General features: G+C 55.3%; 6 protein-coding genes across 6 annotated transcripts; 2 read left to right on the forward strand and 4 right to left on the reverse strand.

Annotated features, from left to right (window-relative positions):
* Nucleotides 1-336: 336 nt before the first annotated feature.
* BZA05DRAFT_252796 (Asp/Glu/hydantoin racemase) lies at nucleotides 337-1,581 on the forward strand. Its single transcript, XM_051480041.1, has one exon. It carries the CDS (start codon nucleotides 520-522, stop codon nucleotides 1,288-1,290), a length of 771 nt encoding a protein of 256 aa, XP_051341322.1. The 5' UTR covers nucleotides 337-519; the 3' UTR covers nucleotides 1,291-1,581.
* A 1,167-nt stretch (nucleotides 1,582-2,748) lies between these two features.
* On the reverse strand, nucleotides 2,749-4,456 carry BZA05DRAFT_371080 (enolase C-terminal domain-like protein). Its single transcript, XM_051481665.1, has 3 exons — nucleotides 4,244-4,456; nucleotides 3,654-4,185; nucleotides 2,749-3,600 (listed from the first exon to the last, which is right to left on the reverse strand). The coding sequence occupies exons 1-3, from the start codon at nucleotides 4,286-4,288 to the stop codon at nucleotides 2,837-2,839; spliced, it is 1,341 nt and encodes a 446-aa protein (XP_051341323.1). The 5' UTR covers nucleotides 4,289-4,456; the 3' UTR covers nucleotides 2,749-2,836.
* Nucleotides 4,457-4,643: 187 nt separating this feature from the next.
* BZA05DRAFT_392857 (ankyrin repeat-containing domain protein) lies at nucleotides 4,644-6,091 on the reverse strand. Its single transcript, XM_051483160.1, has one exon. It carries the CDS (start codon nucleotides 5,980-5,982, stop codon nucleotides 4,864-4,866), a length of 1,119 nt encoding a protein of 372 aa, XP_051341324.1. The 5' UTR covers nucleotides 5,983-6,091; the 3' UTR covers nucleotides 4,644-4,863.
* Nucleotides 6,092-10,765: 4,674 nt separating this feature from the next.
* BZA05DRAFT_429466 (oxidase cueO precursor) lies at nucleotides 10,766-13,416 on the forward strand (the record flags this gene model as incomplete). The annotated part of the gene is made up of 7 exons (XM_051486131.1): nucleotides 10,766-10,971; nucleotides 11,031-11,086; nucleotides 11,265-11,425; nucleotides 11,483-11,601; nucleotides 11,661-11,921; nucleotides 12,005-13,150; nucleotides 13,210-13,416. Exons 1-7 carry the CDS (start codon nucleotides 10,879-10,881, stop codon nucleotides 13,414-13,416), a joined length of 2,043 nt encoding a protein of 680 aa, XP_051341325.1. The 5' UTR covers nucleotides 10,766-10,878.
* A 993-nt stretch (nucleotides 13,417-14,409) lies between these two features.
* Nucleotides 14,410-15,280, reverse strand: BZA05DRAFT_392863 (uncharacterized protein). The gene is made up of 3 exons (XM_051483161.1): nucleotides 14,999-15,280; nucleotides 14,844-14,922; nucleotides 14,410-14,721 (listed from the first exon to the last, which is right to left on the reverse strand). The coding sequence occupies exons 1-3, from the start codon at nucleotides 15,158-15,160 to the stop codon at nucleotides 14,582-14,584; spliced, it is 381 nt and encodes a 126-aa protein (XP_051341326.1). The 5' UTR covers nucleotides 15,161-15,280; the 3' UTR covers nucleotides 14,410-14,581.
* Nucleotides 15,281-15,537: 257 nt separating this feature from the next.
* Nucleotides 15,538-17,435, reverse strand: BZA05DRAFT_392867 (uncharacterized protein). The gene is made up of 4 exons (XM_051483162.1): nucleotides 17,283-17,435; nucleotides 17,130-17,211; nucleotides 15,867-17,046; nucleotides 15,538-15,804 (listed from the first exon to the last, which is right to left on the reverse strand). The coding sequence occupies exons 1-4, from the start codon at nucleotides 17,370-17,372 to the stop codon at nucleotides 15,642-15,644; spliced, it is 1,515 nt and encodes a 504-aa protein (XP_051341327.1). The 5' UTR covers nucleotides 17,373-17,435; the 3' UTR covers nucleotides 15,538-15,641.
* Between the last annotated feature and the right edge of the window lie 1,241 nt (nucleotides 17,436-18,676).

Consider the following 18,676-nt stretch of genomic DNA (forward strand, 5'->3'; position numbering starts at 1 on the left):
GCCTGCAGCTGTGGCGCCACCACCCGCCACGCTTCGGTCCGGGGTGGACCGGATCGGGGCGGGCGGTATGTTCCGTGGGATGGCTGGTGCCGTAGTGCAGTGTAGCATCGGATCCGGACCGTGGCTAGGGACCGCCTTCATGTGACCAAAACCCACTCTTCTTCACCTAAGGGAAATTTGAGTGGCTCTCGTGAGGAGGTGGAATCGTAAGGCTTCATCTAGCAAGGGTTTCTTTCGGAGTATGCACGATGTGTCGTAGTAATCGGGAATGACTTCGGATGATAGAGTAGACTACTAGTAGGTACCTCTCACGTTGCGGTGGGTCAGAGGGTCCCGATTCCCGAACCCTTGTTCAGCCCTGCAGCCACCGACGTCATTCCATCACTCCCCCACCACCCCTCCATCTCCGCCCTTCAACCACAACCACCGCAACGCAACTAATCCACCAACTCAATCCACCACCCACCATCCTCAACCCATCATTCTCAACCGCAGCACGACCGCAACACTTCAACAACCATGACAGCCCTCCACCCCACCCCCTCCACCCCCTCCACCGCCATCCCACGGTCCCTCCTAATCATCAACCCCAACTCCACGACGGCGATGACGACCGCTTTAGTCCCGATCATCACCCCCCTCCTCCCACCCAGTTTCAGGGCAACGTACTTCACCGGCCCCCCCAGTTCCCCTCCGTCGATCAACAACGAGGCCGACTCCACAGCCTCCGCGACCGCCTGCCTCCCGCTACTCCTCCCACTCCTCGCCTCCCACGATGCAGTCCTAATCGCATGCTACTCCGCCCACCCCCTCGTCCCGCAGCTGCGCGCGCGCACCGCTGCACCGGTAATAGGCATTCTCGAGGCGAGCGTGTACTTCTCCCTTGCGCTGCTGGGGGCGTCGGGAGCGGCGGGCGGGAAGTTCGGCATTGTCACGACGGGCGCGGCGTGGGAGAGCTTGCTGGCGACTGCGGTTGAGGAGTTGTTGGGGGGTAAGGGAAGGTTCGCGGGTGTTACTAGTACTGGGCTAGACGCGGATCAGTTGCATAGAGTTGGCAGGGAGGAGCTCGAAGCGAGGATGGGGGAGGCGACGAGGAAGCTTGTGGGAGAGGGGGAGGAGGGGAAGGAGGGGGCGCAGGGGGCTGAGGTGGTTTGTTTGGGGTGTGCGGGTATGGTGGGACTGAGGGAGGTGGTGGAACAGGCCGCCAAGGAGGTGGGGAAAAGCGTGAAGGTTGTGGATGGCGTTGAGGCGGGCGTGGGCGTGTTGGTTGGGATGGTGGGGAGGTATTAAGCTGGGTGGTGATGGGTGAAGGGATACCATAGGAGGAATGGGGGAGGTGTGGAGGCAATATACTGAGCATCGTTCTTGCGATATGAGGGAATGCAGGTCATTCGGAGCGCATGTGTTATCACTCGTAGAAATGCTTAGAGAGGGAGGGCAGTAGAGTTCGTTCTCCAGCCTCAGGCTGGACGGCGTCACCAGCCCGGTTCCATCCGACCACAATTTCGGAGCCTGGAATGGACTGGGGCTCGGGAAATCCAGCAGAGTAAGCTGTAGGGCTAAGTCTTTGTATTTTTCTACCGACCACGACGCCCGCCAAATGGGTAATTTCCACAGTTCCCGTCAGTTTGAAGACGGAACCACCCGTGCGGTCTTTGCAAATTCATCCCAGACTCGGCTCTTCACTGTGCTGTGCTGTGTATAGCTGCATGTGGGCACCAATAGTCTGCAGTCTGGACGAATGGACTATAGCAATCATTAGAATAAGGCTGCTAAACTACAGTCCAGTCACGCTCGAAGGAAACACGACTGGTTTGGATTTGAGAGGACTCCGACCTCCAACACCTGCCGAGGATTCCTCGATACGAGTGATATTCCATGTACAGTATGGCCTCGTGCCCGTCCGCTATATAATTGCGATCCACGACACCCGTTTCTACGTGAAGTAGGTCATCAATAACCGCGGCATCATCTCCTAGATCTCTAGGCACACAGGCAGCACCCGCCGTTGCGCGGTTTCCTGCGCGTTTCAGCCACACCCACCGCCACAGAGTCAAAGACACTCCAAGGCTTCGCTAACTTTCGCTCACGCCTGTTGATTTGTAGCTCCGCGCTGCTACGTAACCAACCACCCGTTCTACTTCGGAAACTTCAAACTGTCGATGGGCGGTGCGGAAGTATGATCGTACGGATGGGATTTGGGGCGAGAGAGAGAAGGAAACAAGAGATTGAATTGACTGAGTACTTGATTGAGAAACAAAAGAGTGGACAAAATAGACAGTTTATATACGACCATAAAACAAGAAAAGCAGTACTATACTGGACAACACCTGTCCTCCCAAAATCCCGAGTTTTTCCCTTCCTTCGTTGCGCATAACCATTGCGCGTACCATTGCGAATGACCATTGCGAATGGTCATTGCGTGTCCTATTTCACTTTTCCCACATTACGTGTCCTGGCCTTTGGGTTCGCCAGGCTGTGACGACGTAACTTTCTTCACAAACCACAGTCGGGAGGGTGGGTAAAAGACTCCGAGAGCCACTATACAGCGAGGTATAATTCTAGTACAAGCCATAGTTGTAGCTGTTCTAGACGCCGTTTCGGTGGGACGGGAAATAGCTCCTAGTTGGATGGGATGGGACTACACACGAGTGACACCTAGCGGTAACTATCCAAAGCAGGATGGGCTCTCATCGGGCACCCGGATTATCTGAACAGCGGTCTCACTCGGTCTCGGATCATCTGAACAACGGTCTCACTCGGTCTCGGATTATATTTTCCGCGACATGCATGCATTTCGGCTATTCTATGTAACCCGACCCATTCCCACATCCCATCACCTCTTCAGATGCTCCAGAATCGGTCTAGCCTGCTCACTCTTCCAGAACTTTCCCTCGGGGTATCCAAACTCGCTATGGCTCTCCTCCTTCATCTCGACGCTGTACCCAGGCTGGGTGGGCGTAGTGTAGTACCCGTCCTTGATCACCGCGGGATTCACAAAGTGCTCGTGCAGGTGGTCGACAAACTCCAGGATGCTCTTCTTTCCCGTGACGACGACGTAGTCGATCGTGCTCAGGTGCTGGGTGTATTCCGGGAGTCCCACGCCGCCGGAGTGGGGAACAATTGGCACGCCGAACTTCTTCGCCATGAGCAGCACCGCGAGCACCTCGTTCACGCCGCCGAGGCGACACGCATCGATCTGGCAGACGTCGATCGCGCCGGCCATGAGCATCTGCTTGAACATGACACGGTTCTGGCACATTTCACCGGTAGCGACTCCGATGCCGAGGGGGCGCAGAGCGTCGCGCACGGCCTTGTGTCCGAGGATGTCGTCGGGCGACGTCGGCTCCTCGATGAACCACGGCTTGAACTCCGCCAGCTGCTGCATGTACTCGATCGCCTCCGGCACGGACCACACCTGGTTCGCGTCCACCATCAGAACGTTGCCTTTGTCGTAGCCGAGCACGCGCCGCGCAATCGTGAGCCGCTTCCGGTCTTCGGTCACGGACCCCCCGACTTTCAGTTTGAAGTGTGTGTACCCCTCCGCGAGCGTCTCCTCTAAAAGCCGCTGCATCTTCTCTTCGCCGTAGCCGAGCCATCCTAGGTTCGTCAGCTTAATGTATCATCGGGAGGGAGCGGGGCAAAAAACTCACCAGCAGAAGTGGTATACGCGGGCACAGCCTCATTCCTCTCCGCCTCCTTAACCCTCTCCTCCTTCCCGGGCAGCATGTCCTGCAGCATCTTGACCGCCTCCTCGGGCGTGATCGCATCAGTGATATACCTAAAGTCGATACACCTCACGAGCTCCTCCGGCGTAAAATCCGCAACGAGCCTCCACACCGGCTTTCCTTCACTCTTCGCCCACAGGTCCCAAAGTGCATTAACGACGGCACCGAGGGCCAGGTGGATAACGCCCTTTTCCGGGCCGATCCAGCGCAGCTGGGAGTCGGCCACGAGCCAGCGCCACGTGGCGCCCATATCGGCCACGAGCGACTCCAAAGTGCGCCCGTGGATCCGCACGGCGAGCGCGTCGATCGCCGAGCACACGATGTCGTTGCCCCGTCCGATAGTAAACGTCATCCCGTGCCCTGAGAGCGCTGCGTCCGACGTCCGCAGGATGCAGTACGCGGAGGAGTAGTCGCCCGCGTCGTTCATGGCGTCTGAGCCGGTTTTGTCGAGTGAGGTCTAAGTACGGAAGTCAGCATTGCGGGGGGAGGAGGGGTGGGACGGGGGGGAAGCGTACGGGAAAGCGCACATCCCGCGAGATGTGGGAAGTTATTGTCACCATGTCTGCGCAATCGATGATGAAAGACGAGAGCAGAGTGGACAGAAGAGGGCGAGAGGAAGGAGCGGGCGGGCAGGTTTTAAGGTTCCATCGGGATCCCGGATGTCGGCGTGGAAATCGGTACAATATACCCCGGACTCTGCAGAATGCGGGGTGATACCTCCGGCGACGGCATCACGGCAACTGTAGAGTGGATCACCCCTCGTAGTTAACTATGTGGAGATATGTTTTTCCGCCCGTTCCGTGGATTCAGCCTGAAACGGTAGATGTCTAGAACCTACTACCGGTATGATAGGGCATGTCGTGTGTGACTGGATAATGCTTATGTTACGAATGGAAGAAACCACTCATAGTGATCGTGAAGAATTCCTAGGTCAATTCATTGTACTCGTGTGCGCCTAGATCCGATATACCCCCAAAAAGCCCCAAAGACGGACATCAACTGCAGAAGAAAAACACACCATTACTCCGCGCTCAATTCTAAATGTTCGCTCAAAGGAAAAACAATAATGGAATCCACCTAGCAGTTAGAACACACATCGAACGGACAAACTACTGCCCAATAAACCAACCCTTACTCATTCCATCGCCGGCCACTCGGGCCATTCGGGCCACTCGGTGATGGGCTGCTCCAGTCGCCGCCTGCTGCATCTGACAGCCTGTTGGCCCTCGACCTCCCCTTTCCTCTTGTCTCCGCAGACACTCCCCAGCCCGCTCTTCATCATAGAATCGTGATGCCATCCCCAATAGCCCATGCCCGAATTTCCCGGTACCCTCGTACCATACTGCAGAAGCACTTGCCTCACCTCCCAAAACCCGTTTTCGGTAGCTCTCTCCATAGCCCCAGGCAGAACCCCAAATTCTCCCACCAAAAGCTTAACCACCTGCACCCTTCCCATCCCCGCCGCGATGAGCAGCGGACACTCTCCGTAGAGATGAGCCCCCGCCTTGAGCAACTTCTCCACGATCCTATCATAGCCCCTCTCGGCAGCCAACCACAGCGGGGTCCTATCCCTCCCATCGCAGTGATTAACGAGCTTCTGGCCGCCGGCCTCCGCCTCCAGCAGCAGCCGCACCATCTCCTCATGCCCATTCCCACACGCCCAATGCAGCGCCGTCTTCCCAAACTTATCGACGACCCTGACCTCCGCGCCGTTCTTTAGCAGCAGGCGCACCAGCGCATTCGACGGCGGGGTCGGCGGATACGCCAAGGTGTGCAGCACCGTGCGCTCCGCATTATCAGCGCGCATTATATCCGCGCCAGCGGCGAACAGCCGTGCTACTGCATCGACATCGCCCGCAGCGACAGCGACATGCAGCGGCGTAGACCCGAGGGAGTCGGCGGCGTTAACGTTTATCGCCGGGAGCGCCAGCAGCGCGGCCGTGAACTCGGGGTGCACGTGCTTCAGCGCCACGTGCAGCGGCGTCTGTCGGATGCGGTTGACGGTGCTGTGGCACAGCGGCAGCAGAAGCGTGAACACGCGTGCGCGGTTGTGCTGGATCGCCCAGTGCAGCACCGTCGAGGAGTCGTGGGAGAACCGGTGCAGAGGCGCGAGTGCGTACAGCGCGCGCGTGTACACGATGTGGAAACGTCGGCTGGTGAGGGTCAGTGCGCGCAGCGTCGCGGGGGAGGAGGCGATGAAGCCGCCGATCTTGTAGAGTAGCTCCGTGGGGAGCGTGGGCAGTGATGCTGGCATGACGGTTGGACGGGCGGCGGTGGCGGCGGCGGCGGGGAGGGACGGACGGACGGACGGGTTGTGCGGGCTTTTTTTTTTTTTTTATGTGTGGTGGGTAACTATCTGGCTTGGTGAAGTGGGGGATGATGGTGGTGCTGTGGCGGCGCGGAGGACATTTCTGCATGCGAGAATGGGCGGTAATCTGTCTGATTCGATCTCGATGTGCGGCTGTAAGACAGCTACCTATCCCCTCCCCTCCCTCGTCCAACGAATGGAATCATGCGACTGTGGTTGGTGCAGGGAAGCGAGACAAACATGGGCGTGCATTAGGGATCTATGCAAGCAATTCGGTCCATATTTTGAGATTGGCCGAAGCGTTCACAGAGGTATTTGCTCGATATCAATACCCGAATTCCGGCATGACGGGCTGAAAGGTTCGTGCGAGAGTGTCGTCGGAGGCCGAGCTCGTGGGGGATGCGGGGACGCGGGGGGGCGTGGGGACGTGGGGGGACAGGGGAGTGGAGCTCAGCTCGAGCACTCGAATTTCTCCATACGACTCTAGGTCCATCCTTCCTTGTCACCACCGCCGAACTGGCCCCACGGCAATGGCCACCACATCTAGACGACAACAAGGGCAGTGACAACAATGGTCGAGGATCGATCCACGGACATGGGGAAGAGGGTTGAACATCGAGTGTTTGCCGTCGAAAGACGAAGGAGAGTGTACCGTGTACGTATGTTTTGGGCTGCAAAACCGCGTTGATTCGGAATCATTAATGGTCGTCAACAGGAGTACTCTACGCACTACCACGAACGCCGAGAGAAACATGGGTCTTCAGGCTTTTGGAATACGAGGCTCGGCGCTGCAAAAGAATTGGTCCCGAGCCCATGGATCGCTCGCGAGAAAGAGCGGGGTCTAGCTTCCTGCAAGACCGAGCATAGAATGTTTAGTTGAGATCCACGGTGGATAAATAGGTAAGTCATGCCCCCAAGGCCTTGGACGAGCGAAGCTGATAAGGCGGATCAGATGGATGTGTTGCATAAACAAGTGCACCCCTAATATAGTACACGAAGATCACGCTTGGAAGTAGCGGTTCTCGACAACGACGACCACGTCGACGGCGTCGACGGCGTGCTGCAGTTGATTGTGTCTTTGACTGGCTGGTCGAGAGAAAACGGGTCTAGATCTCGTCTGATGTTGGCTTCAGAACACGGGGTACTATCACAGGATCGATGTCGTATCCCTTCTGCGAATCCCCGTTTGCCAGTGGGTCGGTTATGCCAAGGGGTGCTAATATATACTGGATCATAGTGCATGGCTCGATCCATCTATGGATAGTGCTCGTGGAATTTTACGAGTGTCACCTTGAGTTTTTTCTGGCTTCAGCGGACGGCCATAAGCCAGGAGAGCTCACAAGATTCTACCTACTCTCCTAGCAGGAAGCCAGAGGGAAATTCTTAGGGTGGACACTCGGTTCCACCTGTCGCTTTTGTTCGTCACCGCCCCGCAGCGAGAGAAGACCCGGAAGAACAATGGAGGCGACTGGTATATAAATCTAGAATTCACTCAAACCGGATGGTGTGTGCCCAGTCGGCAGGTGATGGGTGGCAAACGGTGTCTTGGCCGATCACGACTCGAACATCAAAATTGGAAGCACCTCCTATTTGTACAATTGCAGTGGCAACACTACGGTCGCTGAATATCCTCTTGCCTTCTGGCACCAGCTATCGTCCGTGAAGTGGGTGTTTACTGACAACTCACTCGCTTCCACCAGGCAGCAATGAACGTTAAGCTGGACAAGGCAAAGCAGCGAATTCACGGCGAAGCCGAGCTCGAGGAAGCCCAGATTGCCAACTACTAGTTCTTGGCGATTTTACTCTGCAGCATCGGTCCATCGGCTTCCTGCGTTCGCTAGTACTGTCTTTAGTTGGTTTGAGGCAAACTTCTACACAGTGTGTGCGCAGGGCTATTCACGTTGAATATACTTCACGGCGAGTGCACAATAAACCATTCGCGAGTGAAGCGGGATTATCTTGGCTACATTTTCGGATATCAGCTTCGTTTGTGGCGCTCATCGTGTCTTGCAATGTGATCGATGACCCGTACGGTACAGTCCGTACGCAGTGCTGCAAGCTGTATATGCGGGAATGGCTGTTGGAGTATTTATTCCAGCCTGACATCCGAAGTCTTCCGGTACATACAGCTGTTATACGTGATACCTAACAAGTGCAAGATGTCTAGTGGGACACTGGGCTGTGGGTCGCCGTTGACACGGTCCGGAAGTCTGTCTCTGGGAATTGTACACAAGCACTTCGCACTGCGCGCGATGTGGCGACGGTTCGGCTTGAGCATGGGGCAGCTTGAGCATGGGGCAGCTTCACGGTCCGGTTCGTAGGGATGGTCTTAGTTACCTATGTTACTACTTTGTACCTAGTACATTCCGAGCGACAAAGAGTGTTAATCGAGACTCGCAAGCGAAAGGCCTTGTGGATCCCAGGATCCGCGTTTGGGATCTCGACGGTTGTTTTCGGTCCTCGCAATTCCAATTATGACTGTGCAGCAAGGCGGCGGGATCCACTTTTGGTGAGAAGCGGACGGTTTAGGTAACAGCACTCTCTATTCCATACGAACACGCATACCCACCTTCCTACCCTTACCGGCCATAGTTAACCTTATACATAAGGTTCCATGCTATGTGAATCATCAACCTAAATTCCACCGACCCTTGTGTAGAGTACACGAGTACACAAACGTTGGAGGCAGACTTGATGCCTTGGCGTCCACGGAGCACAGCGCCTTCTGTTATTACAGACTGTCATATTACAATCTTCCTTATTCCCACCGCCGCCATGCCCAGCTGCTATCTCCACCTCGCATGTCGCCAGAATTAGAGCCGGACACACCGGCGGTATCTCCTCCACTTTCCAGGGCCTGGCGATTCCTCCACGCCGATCCACAACACCGGGTCACGGCTAGTCATGACTGACACCTACCTCCAGACTCCTACATACGGTCTACCTACCTACCTAGCCTCCATGCCATGAACTATAGATATCGCAAGATACAGCCGGCGATCTAAGACCAGGATTGGCCGGCGAGAAGTCCACAACCAGGCCTCTCCATACGCCCAGTGCGCATTGCCCACCCCATCCACCCCGAGCAAAGCGTCCGTTTCCCCCCCCCCTGGCCGTCGGAATGCACGCGACGCGAGTGCTCACAGAGGTTAGCAGCCTTCACGCCTCAGCTGAACTTTTGAAGTCGTCAACTATTGATAGCGCAGATTATTGGTGGGTTACCCGAGTCCTACTGTCTACTTACACCTTATTCGGGTCTGGTGCGGGTGCCCCATTGGCCGAGCCGCGACGAGGTTGTCTCTCGTTTTTCCCTACACTTTTCCCCTGCACGCATGCAAGGGGCAGGTGCCATCCAGGACACTCGCGAACTTTGCCCGTCTCCCTTTGGAAAAGGAAAGAAAAGGGTAAAAAAAGGAAAGGGTAAAAAAAATAGGGGAGAACAACATCGAGGACATTGGTGATGATGGTGATGCGCGTGGAAACACGAAGAGTTTCGGACTTCAGCCCGAGAAAAGAGAAGGATCTTCGCCGCCGGACTTTGTGGGGCAGCATCCAAACAAGCTTCTCTCAATCTGCTAGCGAGCGCGGTGATCTCGCGGGCCGAGAGGATTTGTACTAGAATTGATCTACACACCGTACCGGTACCGGTAGCTGGGTGAGCCCTGTTACCTGTAACTACGGTATAATTGAACGACACGTGCGATAACTATAACTGCCTAGTACTTAGGTGAGTAAACACACTGTTGTCAACCATCTCACCGGCCGTGATCTTCGTTTCGTCAGAGAAGTCAAATTGTTTCGTTCCAACTTGGGTGTGATTAGCTGATACGATCTTGCCCGACGCACAACAGAGGTCGCGGAGGGGAGGCCGATTCCATCAATGCATCCGCGCCAATATTGTCACAAATGGTTGTGTCCTAGCCCAAAAGCAGCTCTACGCCTTCGTTGCCTTGTTGGGCTTGGGCGGGACGGCCTCGCGTTTGCTGGCCAATACCTGAAGCCCCGTACCTGGACGAGAGACATCATCGACAGAACGAGCGCATCCAAAGGGTTGTGAACCGTCCATCACGGCCACTGTGCCTAGGATGGGAATGAGAATTTCCGGCGGGTGGAAGTCCGGTTACCGAGATGAACGCCGGTTGGCCACGATTCAGCATCGAGGTCGGTACGATATGTGGCGCTTGATCGGTTCACCGTTGGTGTTCCTAGCAGGGGAACGGACTCACGGAGGGCAGAATGGATATGCAGGCCGGCCAGCCAGCAGGCCACTCGCGTTGTCGCCACGGTCGCGAAGGTCTCGCAGGGAAGCGGCCAAACAATTGCCAGCATTGATACCCACAGCCGGGCTCCCTGGAGTATTCCCCCTGGGATCCAGAGTGTTCTAAAGTGTCACGGGCCGCAGTCTCGCACGGCGGACAAGAATACTCTTCCTACGGTCACTTCGAGCGGCGGGTGGGGGGTCACCGCCAGTCTCTCCCCATCACTCCTCGTATTCTCTTAGCCAACAGAGGACTGCCTGCTCTAGTCGCGCTTGGCTGTATCAATGCAGCTCTCGCAGATGGTTATGGCGCTTTGTGATCTTGTGGGGCTTTGCACTTCCCCTTTAGTTCCTTTTTGCACAATCTTCGAGGCGCACAGGCATGGCCACTTGCAGGTATTGATATAAAGGCCTTGGGAGAACTTCTAGCTCCTCACAGCTCACCCCCTCCAGCCCCCCCCCCCCCCCCCCCCCCCACGGCCACCACTACACACTGTCATTATTGTGTTCCGGACAGAACATTCATTCATTGCTTCACGACAACCTCATCGGGCTGAGATACCTAACATCACGCCTACCTCACCATGAAGTTCAGTCCTGGAGTGGTTGCGAGCCTGTTGCTCGCGTTGGCTCCTAGAGCCATTATTGCCGGTGACGATGATTGGGAATCTCCGGTGGTATGTTTTCCCAGGTTGCCTCATCTTTGGGTTTACATGACTGACAATATGCTTCGTAGTACAATAATTTCTTTGAATTTCCACTGCCTATACCCCCTATAGCCGTTCCACAGGCGTAAGTTCTACTCCTTCATCTTCTCCCTTCACATTTGTCAATGCAATTGGCTCCCGTCTCGTGTTCAGCCCATGATCTCCGCATGATACTACTCGTCCCTGCACTGCTCCGCATGCATGCAAAAAAAAGATGAGCTCCATAGATATATCTAGCGATATTAACTCGGTTATCTCTGCAGAACGTATATCAACGAGACGACCGGAATTCCGATTGATTTCTACGAGATTCGCATCCGATCCTTTGAGCATCAGGCATATCCAGACCTTCAGCCGGCCATAGAGGTCGGCTATGATGGAATCAGTCCAGGTCCTACGTTCATGATACCACGTGGGCGCGAGTGTGAGTTTCCACTTTCGCTTTTGTGACTCGTGTCCATCGATGCTGATGGACTGGCAGCCTTGGTGCGCTTCGTCAACGAATATAACAGAAATTCGGCCATACATCTTCACGGTTCTTTTTCCCGTGCCCCTTTCGATGGGTGGGCGGAAGACACGATCGCCCCTGGGCAGTACAAGGTTGGTTTACTTGTAGATGTTCCGTATGTTGGCATGGTATATTGACATCTTTTCCCCAGGACTACTATTGGCCGAACAAGCAGGACGCAAGGACCATGTGGTATCACGACCACGCAATGCACCTCACTGCTGTCAACGCGTATTACGGACAGGCTGGCTTCTACATTGTCTACGACCCCGAGCAGGAAGCGCAGCTGGCTCTTCCCCAGGGAGATTATGACATTCCTCTCATGCTTCTGTCGAAACAGTACAGGGCCGATGGTACCCTGTTCTCACCTGTAGGCGAGACTGATAGTCTGTGGGGTGATGTTATCCACGTCGTGAGTACCTCCTTGTTTGCAGAGACAGCCCCTATCCCACATAGTTCCTAAAGCGCACGTTTTGCTGACATGAGAATTTACAGAACGGACAACCATGGCCGTTCCTGAACGTCGAACCTCGCAAGTACCGTTTCCGACTCCTTGATGCTTCCATCAGTCGTGCTTTCCGTCTGTCTCTCGTCGAAGCTGGCACGACTTCCCGCATTCCGTTCACCGTCGTCGCTTCGGATGCCGGTTATATGGCACGTCCGGTCGTTACCGATGACCTGTACCTCTCCATGGCCGAGCGATGGGAGATCATTGTGGACTTCGCCGCGTACCGGGGAAAGAGAATCACCATGAGGAATTCTCGCGATGTCATGAAGGACGAGGATTACGCGGGGACCGACAGAGTGATGCAGTTCGTGGTTGGCAATACCGTGACAGATAATTCCAACAATGGAGGTGCGCCGAGCTCCCTGATCAACCTCAACATGCCCCCGGCAAGATCCGGAGTCGACCGCAGCTTCAAGTTCGAGAGGCACAATGGTGTGTGGCAGATCAACGGTGTTGGTTTCGCGAACGTCGAGAACCGTATTCTGGCGAGGCCTCCGCGTGGAAGTGTTGAGGTCTGGGAGCTCGAGAACAGCAGCGGTGGCTGGAGTCATCCCGTCCATATCCATCTCGTCGATTTCCAAGTTCTCTCGCGGACGGGAGGAAGGGGCCAGGTCATGCCTTACGAAGCAGCCGGTCTTAAAGACGTCGTTCTCTTGGGAACCAACGAGAAGGTCAGGGTCCTGGCTAGGTACGCGCCTTGGGACGGTGTTTACATGTTTCACTGCCACAACCTGGTGCACGAGGACCACGACATGATGGGTGCCTTCAACGTTACTGCGCTCAAGGACTTTGGCTACCCGGAGACCACGCGCTTCATCGATCCGATGGAAGAAAGATGGCGAGCGGAGCCCTACACCGGAACAGACCTCCAGACGATCCGCACCGAGACTCTGCCTTTCTTCTCGTCCCTCGATGCCTACGCCAGTTCGGACGATGTCGATCAAGCGTTGTTCCAATACCATCTTACCCGCATTGAGGGTGATGACAGCTCTTCGACGTCCACCACATCGTCGACCAGTTCCAGTACATCCAGCTCGACTACGACGACGGAGACGACCAGCACCACACCGACCACCACGCCGACAACCACACCGACAACCACGCCGACCACCACACCGACCACCACACCCACCGTTACTACACCGACCGCCACTCGCACCCCTACTACTACACCGACCACCACTCGCACCAGCACAACGTCTACCAGGAGGTCCGGTTTGATTACAGCTGGGCCGATCACGAGGACCACAACGAGATCCACCTCCACAACCAGGCCGACCACCACTACTCGATCGACCTCTACGACGAGAGCGACCACTTCAACTCGGCCCACCACTACCGCCCGACCCACCACCACGTCCACAACGCGGAGAACGACTTCCACCACTTCCACTCGTAGGACGACTTCCACCACGTCCACTCGTAGGACGACTTCCACCACGTCCACTCGTAGAACGACCTCCACGTCCGCCCGGAGAACGACCTCCACGCGCCGAAATAAAAGGGCCAGGCGTACCGCCGTGCCCGTCGTGCTCAACTAAGTTCTGGTTCGTACTGTAATCATAGAATGGGGGTAATCTCAATATTAATTTTTTTTCTTGCATTTTTTGGAAATTCAGCAGCATTTTTCACGCGCGTGTGTGTGGTCGGTCTTTTTTTGGACGGTTAATTGGGAAACTTCGGGAGTTGGGATTATTTCGTTCTTGTTTCCCGTCACTCATTTGGGAAATATCGAAATGGATGCATAATGTTTGTTTGGTATTTGGGTTTTTTCTTCTTTCTTTCGTCTTTTGTTCTAGCTAATAATTTCGCTCCTTTGGTTTTGTGGTAATAAGTTGCTCAACCGCAAGCCCTTATTTTCACTCACGTGGGAATATGGATGGATGGATTGACGGAATCACCTCCGTTCCCGTTCCCGCCCCTTCCCTTATTAGCTGCACCCTATGGCTCAGCCCTCCAACGGGACGGACGGACTCGTTATACCCCCACCACTATTAATTTAATCGAACCCATTTACAACACGAGCCGGTATGATGAAGATGATGTATGTAGAGTATGTAATGCGCGTGGGCTGGGCATATAATGGGACGTCATAAAGCCACGAAATTTAGCGCCACGCGAGCCTGGTTTTTTGCCTTTTTCTCGCACCTGTAGGGTTAGTTTGCTTAACGTTCCTTCCCCTGTAGGCTTTCACGCACGCAAGCGAGAGGTTATTACCAACCTCTCGGCACTGTTTTATTAGTAGGCTTAGTGGTAGTGCAAAACGGACGGACGGACAGATAGCGAAGATTGGGGATTGCTGGCGCGGTCATAGGGCTGTGGCAGATATCGTAGATTCGTGGGCGGCGTTGGGTACGGCAAGGGGGCTGCGGCGAGTGAGGCTGCGGCGATTGGTAGTTATACGTTTTACACAGCATTGGCACGAAGACTGCAGTTCTGACGAACAAGTGCAATTGCAACTGCAAGCAAAGCAACCACAAAAAAAACCTAAAAACGTTCATTACACCATCCCCCCTCCCCTTCCCCACGTGGCTGCTACATACCCATATCCCCAGCCCTCGCAACTACTTCTTCTCCCCGAGCATCTTATCAACCGCGCCGCCAATCTTCCCCTCACTAGTGAACTGCTTCCCGACAGGCCCGTTCTTGTCCAGCACGCCGCCCTGACCCGCACTCTGCACCGTAGATCCAATGCTCCCCTCCGCTAAATCACCCAAGGAAATAAAAATCACATCAGCAACCCCAGCTTCTCCCCCGGAACGGGCGTGTCGGTGCGGCGGGGGTCGGGGACGGGGCGGGCACTGGGGGCAGGAAGGGGTTCCTCACATTTGAACTCTTTCCCCACAGCGCCTTCGGACGTGAACGCCTTCGCCGGGTTGTGGCCGCCGTGGTGGTCACGCATTGCCTTTTAAAAAAATTGCCGGTGGTGTCAGTATACATATATAGGGTGGGGAGGAAAGTGGGGGAGAGAAGGGGCGAACCTTAGCAGCACTGCCGCGAGGCTCGAGGGTCGCCGGAATCTCGTAGAAGCCGTCGGTGAGGTCCTGCGACTGCAGAGTCTCCGAGGTGCCGAATTCGAAGCCGGCCTCGCCCCGCGTCTTGGGCTTGATCTTTGAGTCGTTCTTGTGGAAGATGTCGGACATTTTGTTGTTTTTGCGTTGTATGGTTATGTGGGTGGTGATATTGTTGTTATTGTTGGATTGAGTGTGAGTGATTGATGTGGTTCGGCCGTGTGCTGATTATATATACGCCCATCGTGAAGATCCTCACGTCATACGTGAGTGTGACGATACCATGATGAGCTCCCTCTCCCCAGCCTGGGAGAGCGGCCGCTGGCCAATCACACTCGGTTGACGTAGTTACGTAGTCAGTACATACGGATGCCTGCCGTGTCGTCACTTTTCGTAGGGCTGCATGGGCACCGGCAATGGGCATGTGCGACTCGGCCAGTACCGGTATCGGGTGGCTGCACTTCACGTGCGTATTGTACACTACATATGGAATTCGAAACGTATGGATACACCTTACTTCAATTACATCTTATATAGGTGCTCTATATATTCTGTCCACATTACAGATACAGTACTCTATATAATCCACATGCTCCTCGTCTCTGCAACTACTCTATACGGCACCAGTCCGTGGCGGAACCTTGAACCCGCCCTTGACGAGCTTCGTCCATACGCCGTCGGGATCGTATTTCTCCTGCACCTTTCGGATCTTTTCAATGTTCTCCTCTCCGTACGTCGCGATCGGGTCCATCTCGTCCCATGCGTAGTTCATGTAACTATCGTCATCAGCACCACCACCACCACCACCACCAGTTTGTCGGGAAGGAGGGAGACTCACATAAACTTATCAAAATGCCCAACCTCCTTGAGATACTCCGTACTACGTCTGGCAATCTGCCTGGCGACCTCCCGCACTGCGCCATCGTCCTTCTCATTAGGCCAGCCGATGAAGTTGTGCACTTGGAGATACTTGACACCCTTCTTCAATCCCAGGACATTGTCCCACCTCCCCTGCTCTCCCACGGGAATGAAATTCAGCGATGCAGCGAAGCCCGGGATGGTCTTCACCGCTTCCGTGTACACCTCCTCGACGATCTCCACCTGCCGCTTCAACACCTCCTCGGTCGGATTGATCATCATCCACGGAACCTGCATCTGCCTCGTGACGGTAGGCGGCACCATCTCCGTGGTCAACCCGGCCACATCCCTCGGCGAAGCAATGGTATTGAAGATCTCCTCCTTCTTCTGCGCCGCGATCATCTCGCGGAACGCCTCCGGGGGTCCGGCGATCGCATCGCGGTAGTAGTAGATCCCGAGACAGAACTTCCCCACCACCATGTTCCCGTCGCCAGCGTCAACGAGCTGCATCGCTATGCCAGCGATCAGATGCGTCTTCACGTCCTCGATGCCCGTAGCCATAAACTCGGCCACTCCCTTCGACAGCGCGGGGATGGTGCCGGAGCCGCTGAAGATCGTCCCGCCCCAGATGGGCGTGGCGGGGAAGAGCCGGTACGTGAAATTCGTGACGAGCGCGAACGGCGCGCCACTGCCCTTCAGGGCAAGGAACATGTCCGCATAGGACTCGGCATTGACGGTGATTATCTTCCCCGCCGCCGTGACGACTTCGTAGGAGACGATGTTGTCGGCGCCGAAGCCGTGCTCGTAGAGGTGGAAGGACAGCCCTCCGCCGAGACTCAGTCCGCCCACGCCGACGGTATTAGCGCGGCCCCCTGCCACCGTCACGTTGCTGGTAGCGAGCTTGGCGTACGCCTCTCCCCAGGTGTTTCCCGCGCCGAGGACCGCGGTCCCCCCGGCGACATCGATGTCGATCGTCTTTATTGCGCCGAGCGAAATGAGAACGCCCGAGGACGTCGACGCGAACCCGTGGTTCATGCTGTGGCCGCCGCTGCGGATCGCAAACTCCGTCGACGTGGACACCATAGTCCGCACGCCGAAGGCTACCGCCGGCGTGTCGCGCGGCGTGAAGATGCAGTAAGGGTGCGCTTCCGTGTTGTTTGCTACACCACCGAATATCAGTCACTGCAGTTGGGCCCTCCATCTCCCCGGGGAACGGAGGGAGCGAGAGATGGAGAGTACGGACAGTGGAAGCCATTGGCCTCTGCGTATGCCGTTGTCCCCGGCATCGCGGTATCGTCCGGGAAGGCTTTCGAAAGGATCGCACACTACACTCCGTTCCGCCCATTAGCATCACTCATCCCCCATCGCCATTTCCACCGATTGATCGGTAACCCACAGCATCATTCTTCCCTCCCACTCCCAAATACATCCCCACACCCGCCGTCAACACAGCAACCCCAATGAGCGGTACAGTAAACTTCGTCATCGTCCTTATACCCCCACCCTCGGCCCTCCTCAGGGCAGCCGGCTTATATACCTCCTATATACTCCCTACGCCTGTCGGCCGGACCCGAATAGCACCGACTGCCAACACTACGCCGGGATGTGCGGACACGAGACGTCACTCGCTTGCTCACCGGTGTGCCGTCTCACGCGTCATGGCCCCCACTCCCAACCCCCCGGGATCATTGATTGGTAGGAAGTTAGTTAGAAGATGTAGGGATCCCGGGATCCGCCCATAAGGTGCGTTAGGGTAACTAGGAAGTGGGATGTGGGATGTGGGATGTGGGATGTGGGCTGTCCTACGTAGGTAGTTAATTACGGGGCGATTATGAAGCCTCCACTTCGGATAGGTTTGTACATAGGTATGTAGGCCAGGTAGACGATTCGGTCCCTTGTCGAGGACAGGCATTGCGCGTTTATGTGTGTAGTTGCTCTGTTGCCTGCATAGCTAACCTACTATTTAGTACCGATACGAGGACGAGTCAAGGTGTCCAACTACTAGTAGGTAGTAAATAGCCCCTCCATAGCCGTAGGATGTGTACCGGTATATGTAGCTCGCGGATAACGGGCCCTGCATGTATGTAGGCAGGTATGGTATGTAGGTACATACCTGGTAACTAGCTACCTGTAGGCATGACTCAACCGTACTCCTAACGACCGGTGGGTCATACCTAGATACATAGAGTAGTACATAGCATCGTCGCGGCCTGAATGCGTGATTTTACTGCCGCGATACAGTGATAAATACACGTAGGTACATAGAGCACTCGCGCATGCGCTATCCAGTGTCCTAGTCAGGTCCCAGGTCCCGGCAACGCCGGTTGCACGTATGTACTCTAGTTACTAGTAACTATCGGCTGGCATTGATGTTTTTTTGTTTACTCATCATCATTGCATTCGACCTTAGTATCGTACCTGGATCATGGCAGGTACTGGTATATGTGTCCGTTTCCACCCCGCTGTCACCGACTTCGTGGCTGGCAATAGTGACTGGCATTGACGTCCTGTCTCTACTAACTAGTATCTACCGGGGATGGCAGTAGTTGAGTTGCTAGAACGATTACCAAGTAGGCAGAACGTGGAATCCAATTGCTTGATTGATTGATTGATAATCCATACAGCATGAAGCCCTAAGGTCATGGCCAGTAGAGTAGAGATATCTACAATAATGCATTTAACAAAGAAATTCCACTAACTAACCTCAGTAATCCAATTGCGTAAACACATGTCGTCACTCGCGCCAGGCTCCAGGGCAGAGAGTCGAGCGGGATGGGCCGTGTTGTTGGT

The sequence above is a fragment of the Tricharina praecox genome (genome assembly GCF_024521635.1).
Source record: "Tricharina praecox strain CBS 144465 chromosome Unknown BZA05scaffold_7, whole genome shotgun sequence".
Taxonomy (NCBI): domain Eukaryota; kingdom Fungi; phylum Ascomycota; class Pezizomycetes; order Pezizales; family Pyronemataceae; genus Tricharina; species Tricharina praecox.

Coding starts and splice junctions, on each gene's coding strand:
- BZA05DRAFT_392863 (XM_051483161.1), bottom strand. CDS start 15,160: ATGTCCGACATCTTCCACAAGAACGACTCAAAGATCAAGCCCAAGACG. Junction 14,923..14,998: donor CTCGCGGCAGTGCTGCTAAG/GTTCGCCCCTTC, acceptor TTTTTTTAAAAG/GCAATGCGTGACCACCACGG. Junction 14,722..14,843: donor TGTGGGGAAAGAGTTCAAAT/GTGAGGAACCCC, acceptor TGGGTGATTTAG/CGGAGGGGAGCATTGGATCT.
- BZA05DRAFT_392857 (XM_051483160.1), bottom strand. CDS start 5,982: ATGCCAGCATCACTGCCCACGCTCCCCACGGAGCTACTCTACAAGATC.
- BZA05DRAFT_392867 (XM_051483162.1), bottom strand. CDS start 17,372: ATGACGAAGTTTACTGTACCGCTCATTGGGGTTGCTGTGTTGACGGCG. Junction 17,212..17,282: donor TGGGAGGGAAGAATGATGCT/GTGGGTTACCGA, acceptor AACGGAGTGTAG/TGTGCGATCCTTTCGAAAGC. Junction 15,805..15,866: donor GGGCATTTTGATAAGTTTAT/GTGAGTCTCCCT, acceptor TGATGACGATAG/TTACATGAACTACGCATGGG.
- BZA05DRAFT_371080 (XM_051481665.1), bottom strand. CDS start 4,288: ATGGTGACAATAACTTCCCACATCTCGCGGGATGTGCGCTTTCCC. Junction 4,186..4,243: donor CGCGGGATGTGCGCTTTCCC/GTACGCTTCCCC, acceptor TTCCGTACTTAG/ACCTCACTCGACAAAACCGG. Junction 3,601..3,653: donor CGCGTATACCACTTCTGCTG/GTGAGTTTTTTG, acceptor TGACGAACCTAG/GATGGCTCGGCTACGGCGAA.
- BZA05DRAFT_252796 (XM_051480041.1), top strand. CDS start 520: ATGACAGCCCTCCACCCCACCCCCTCCACCCCCTCCACCGCCATCCCA.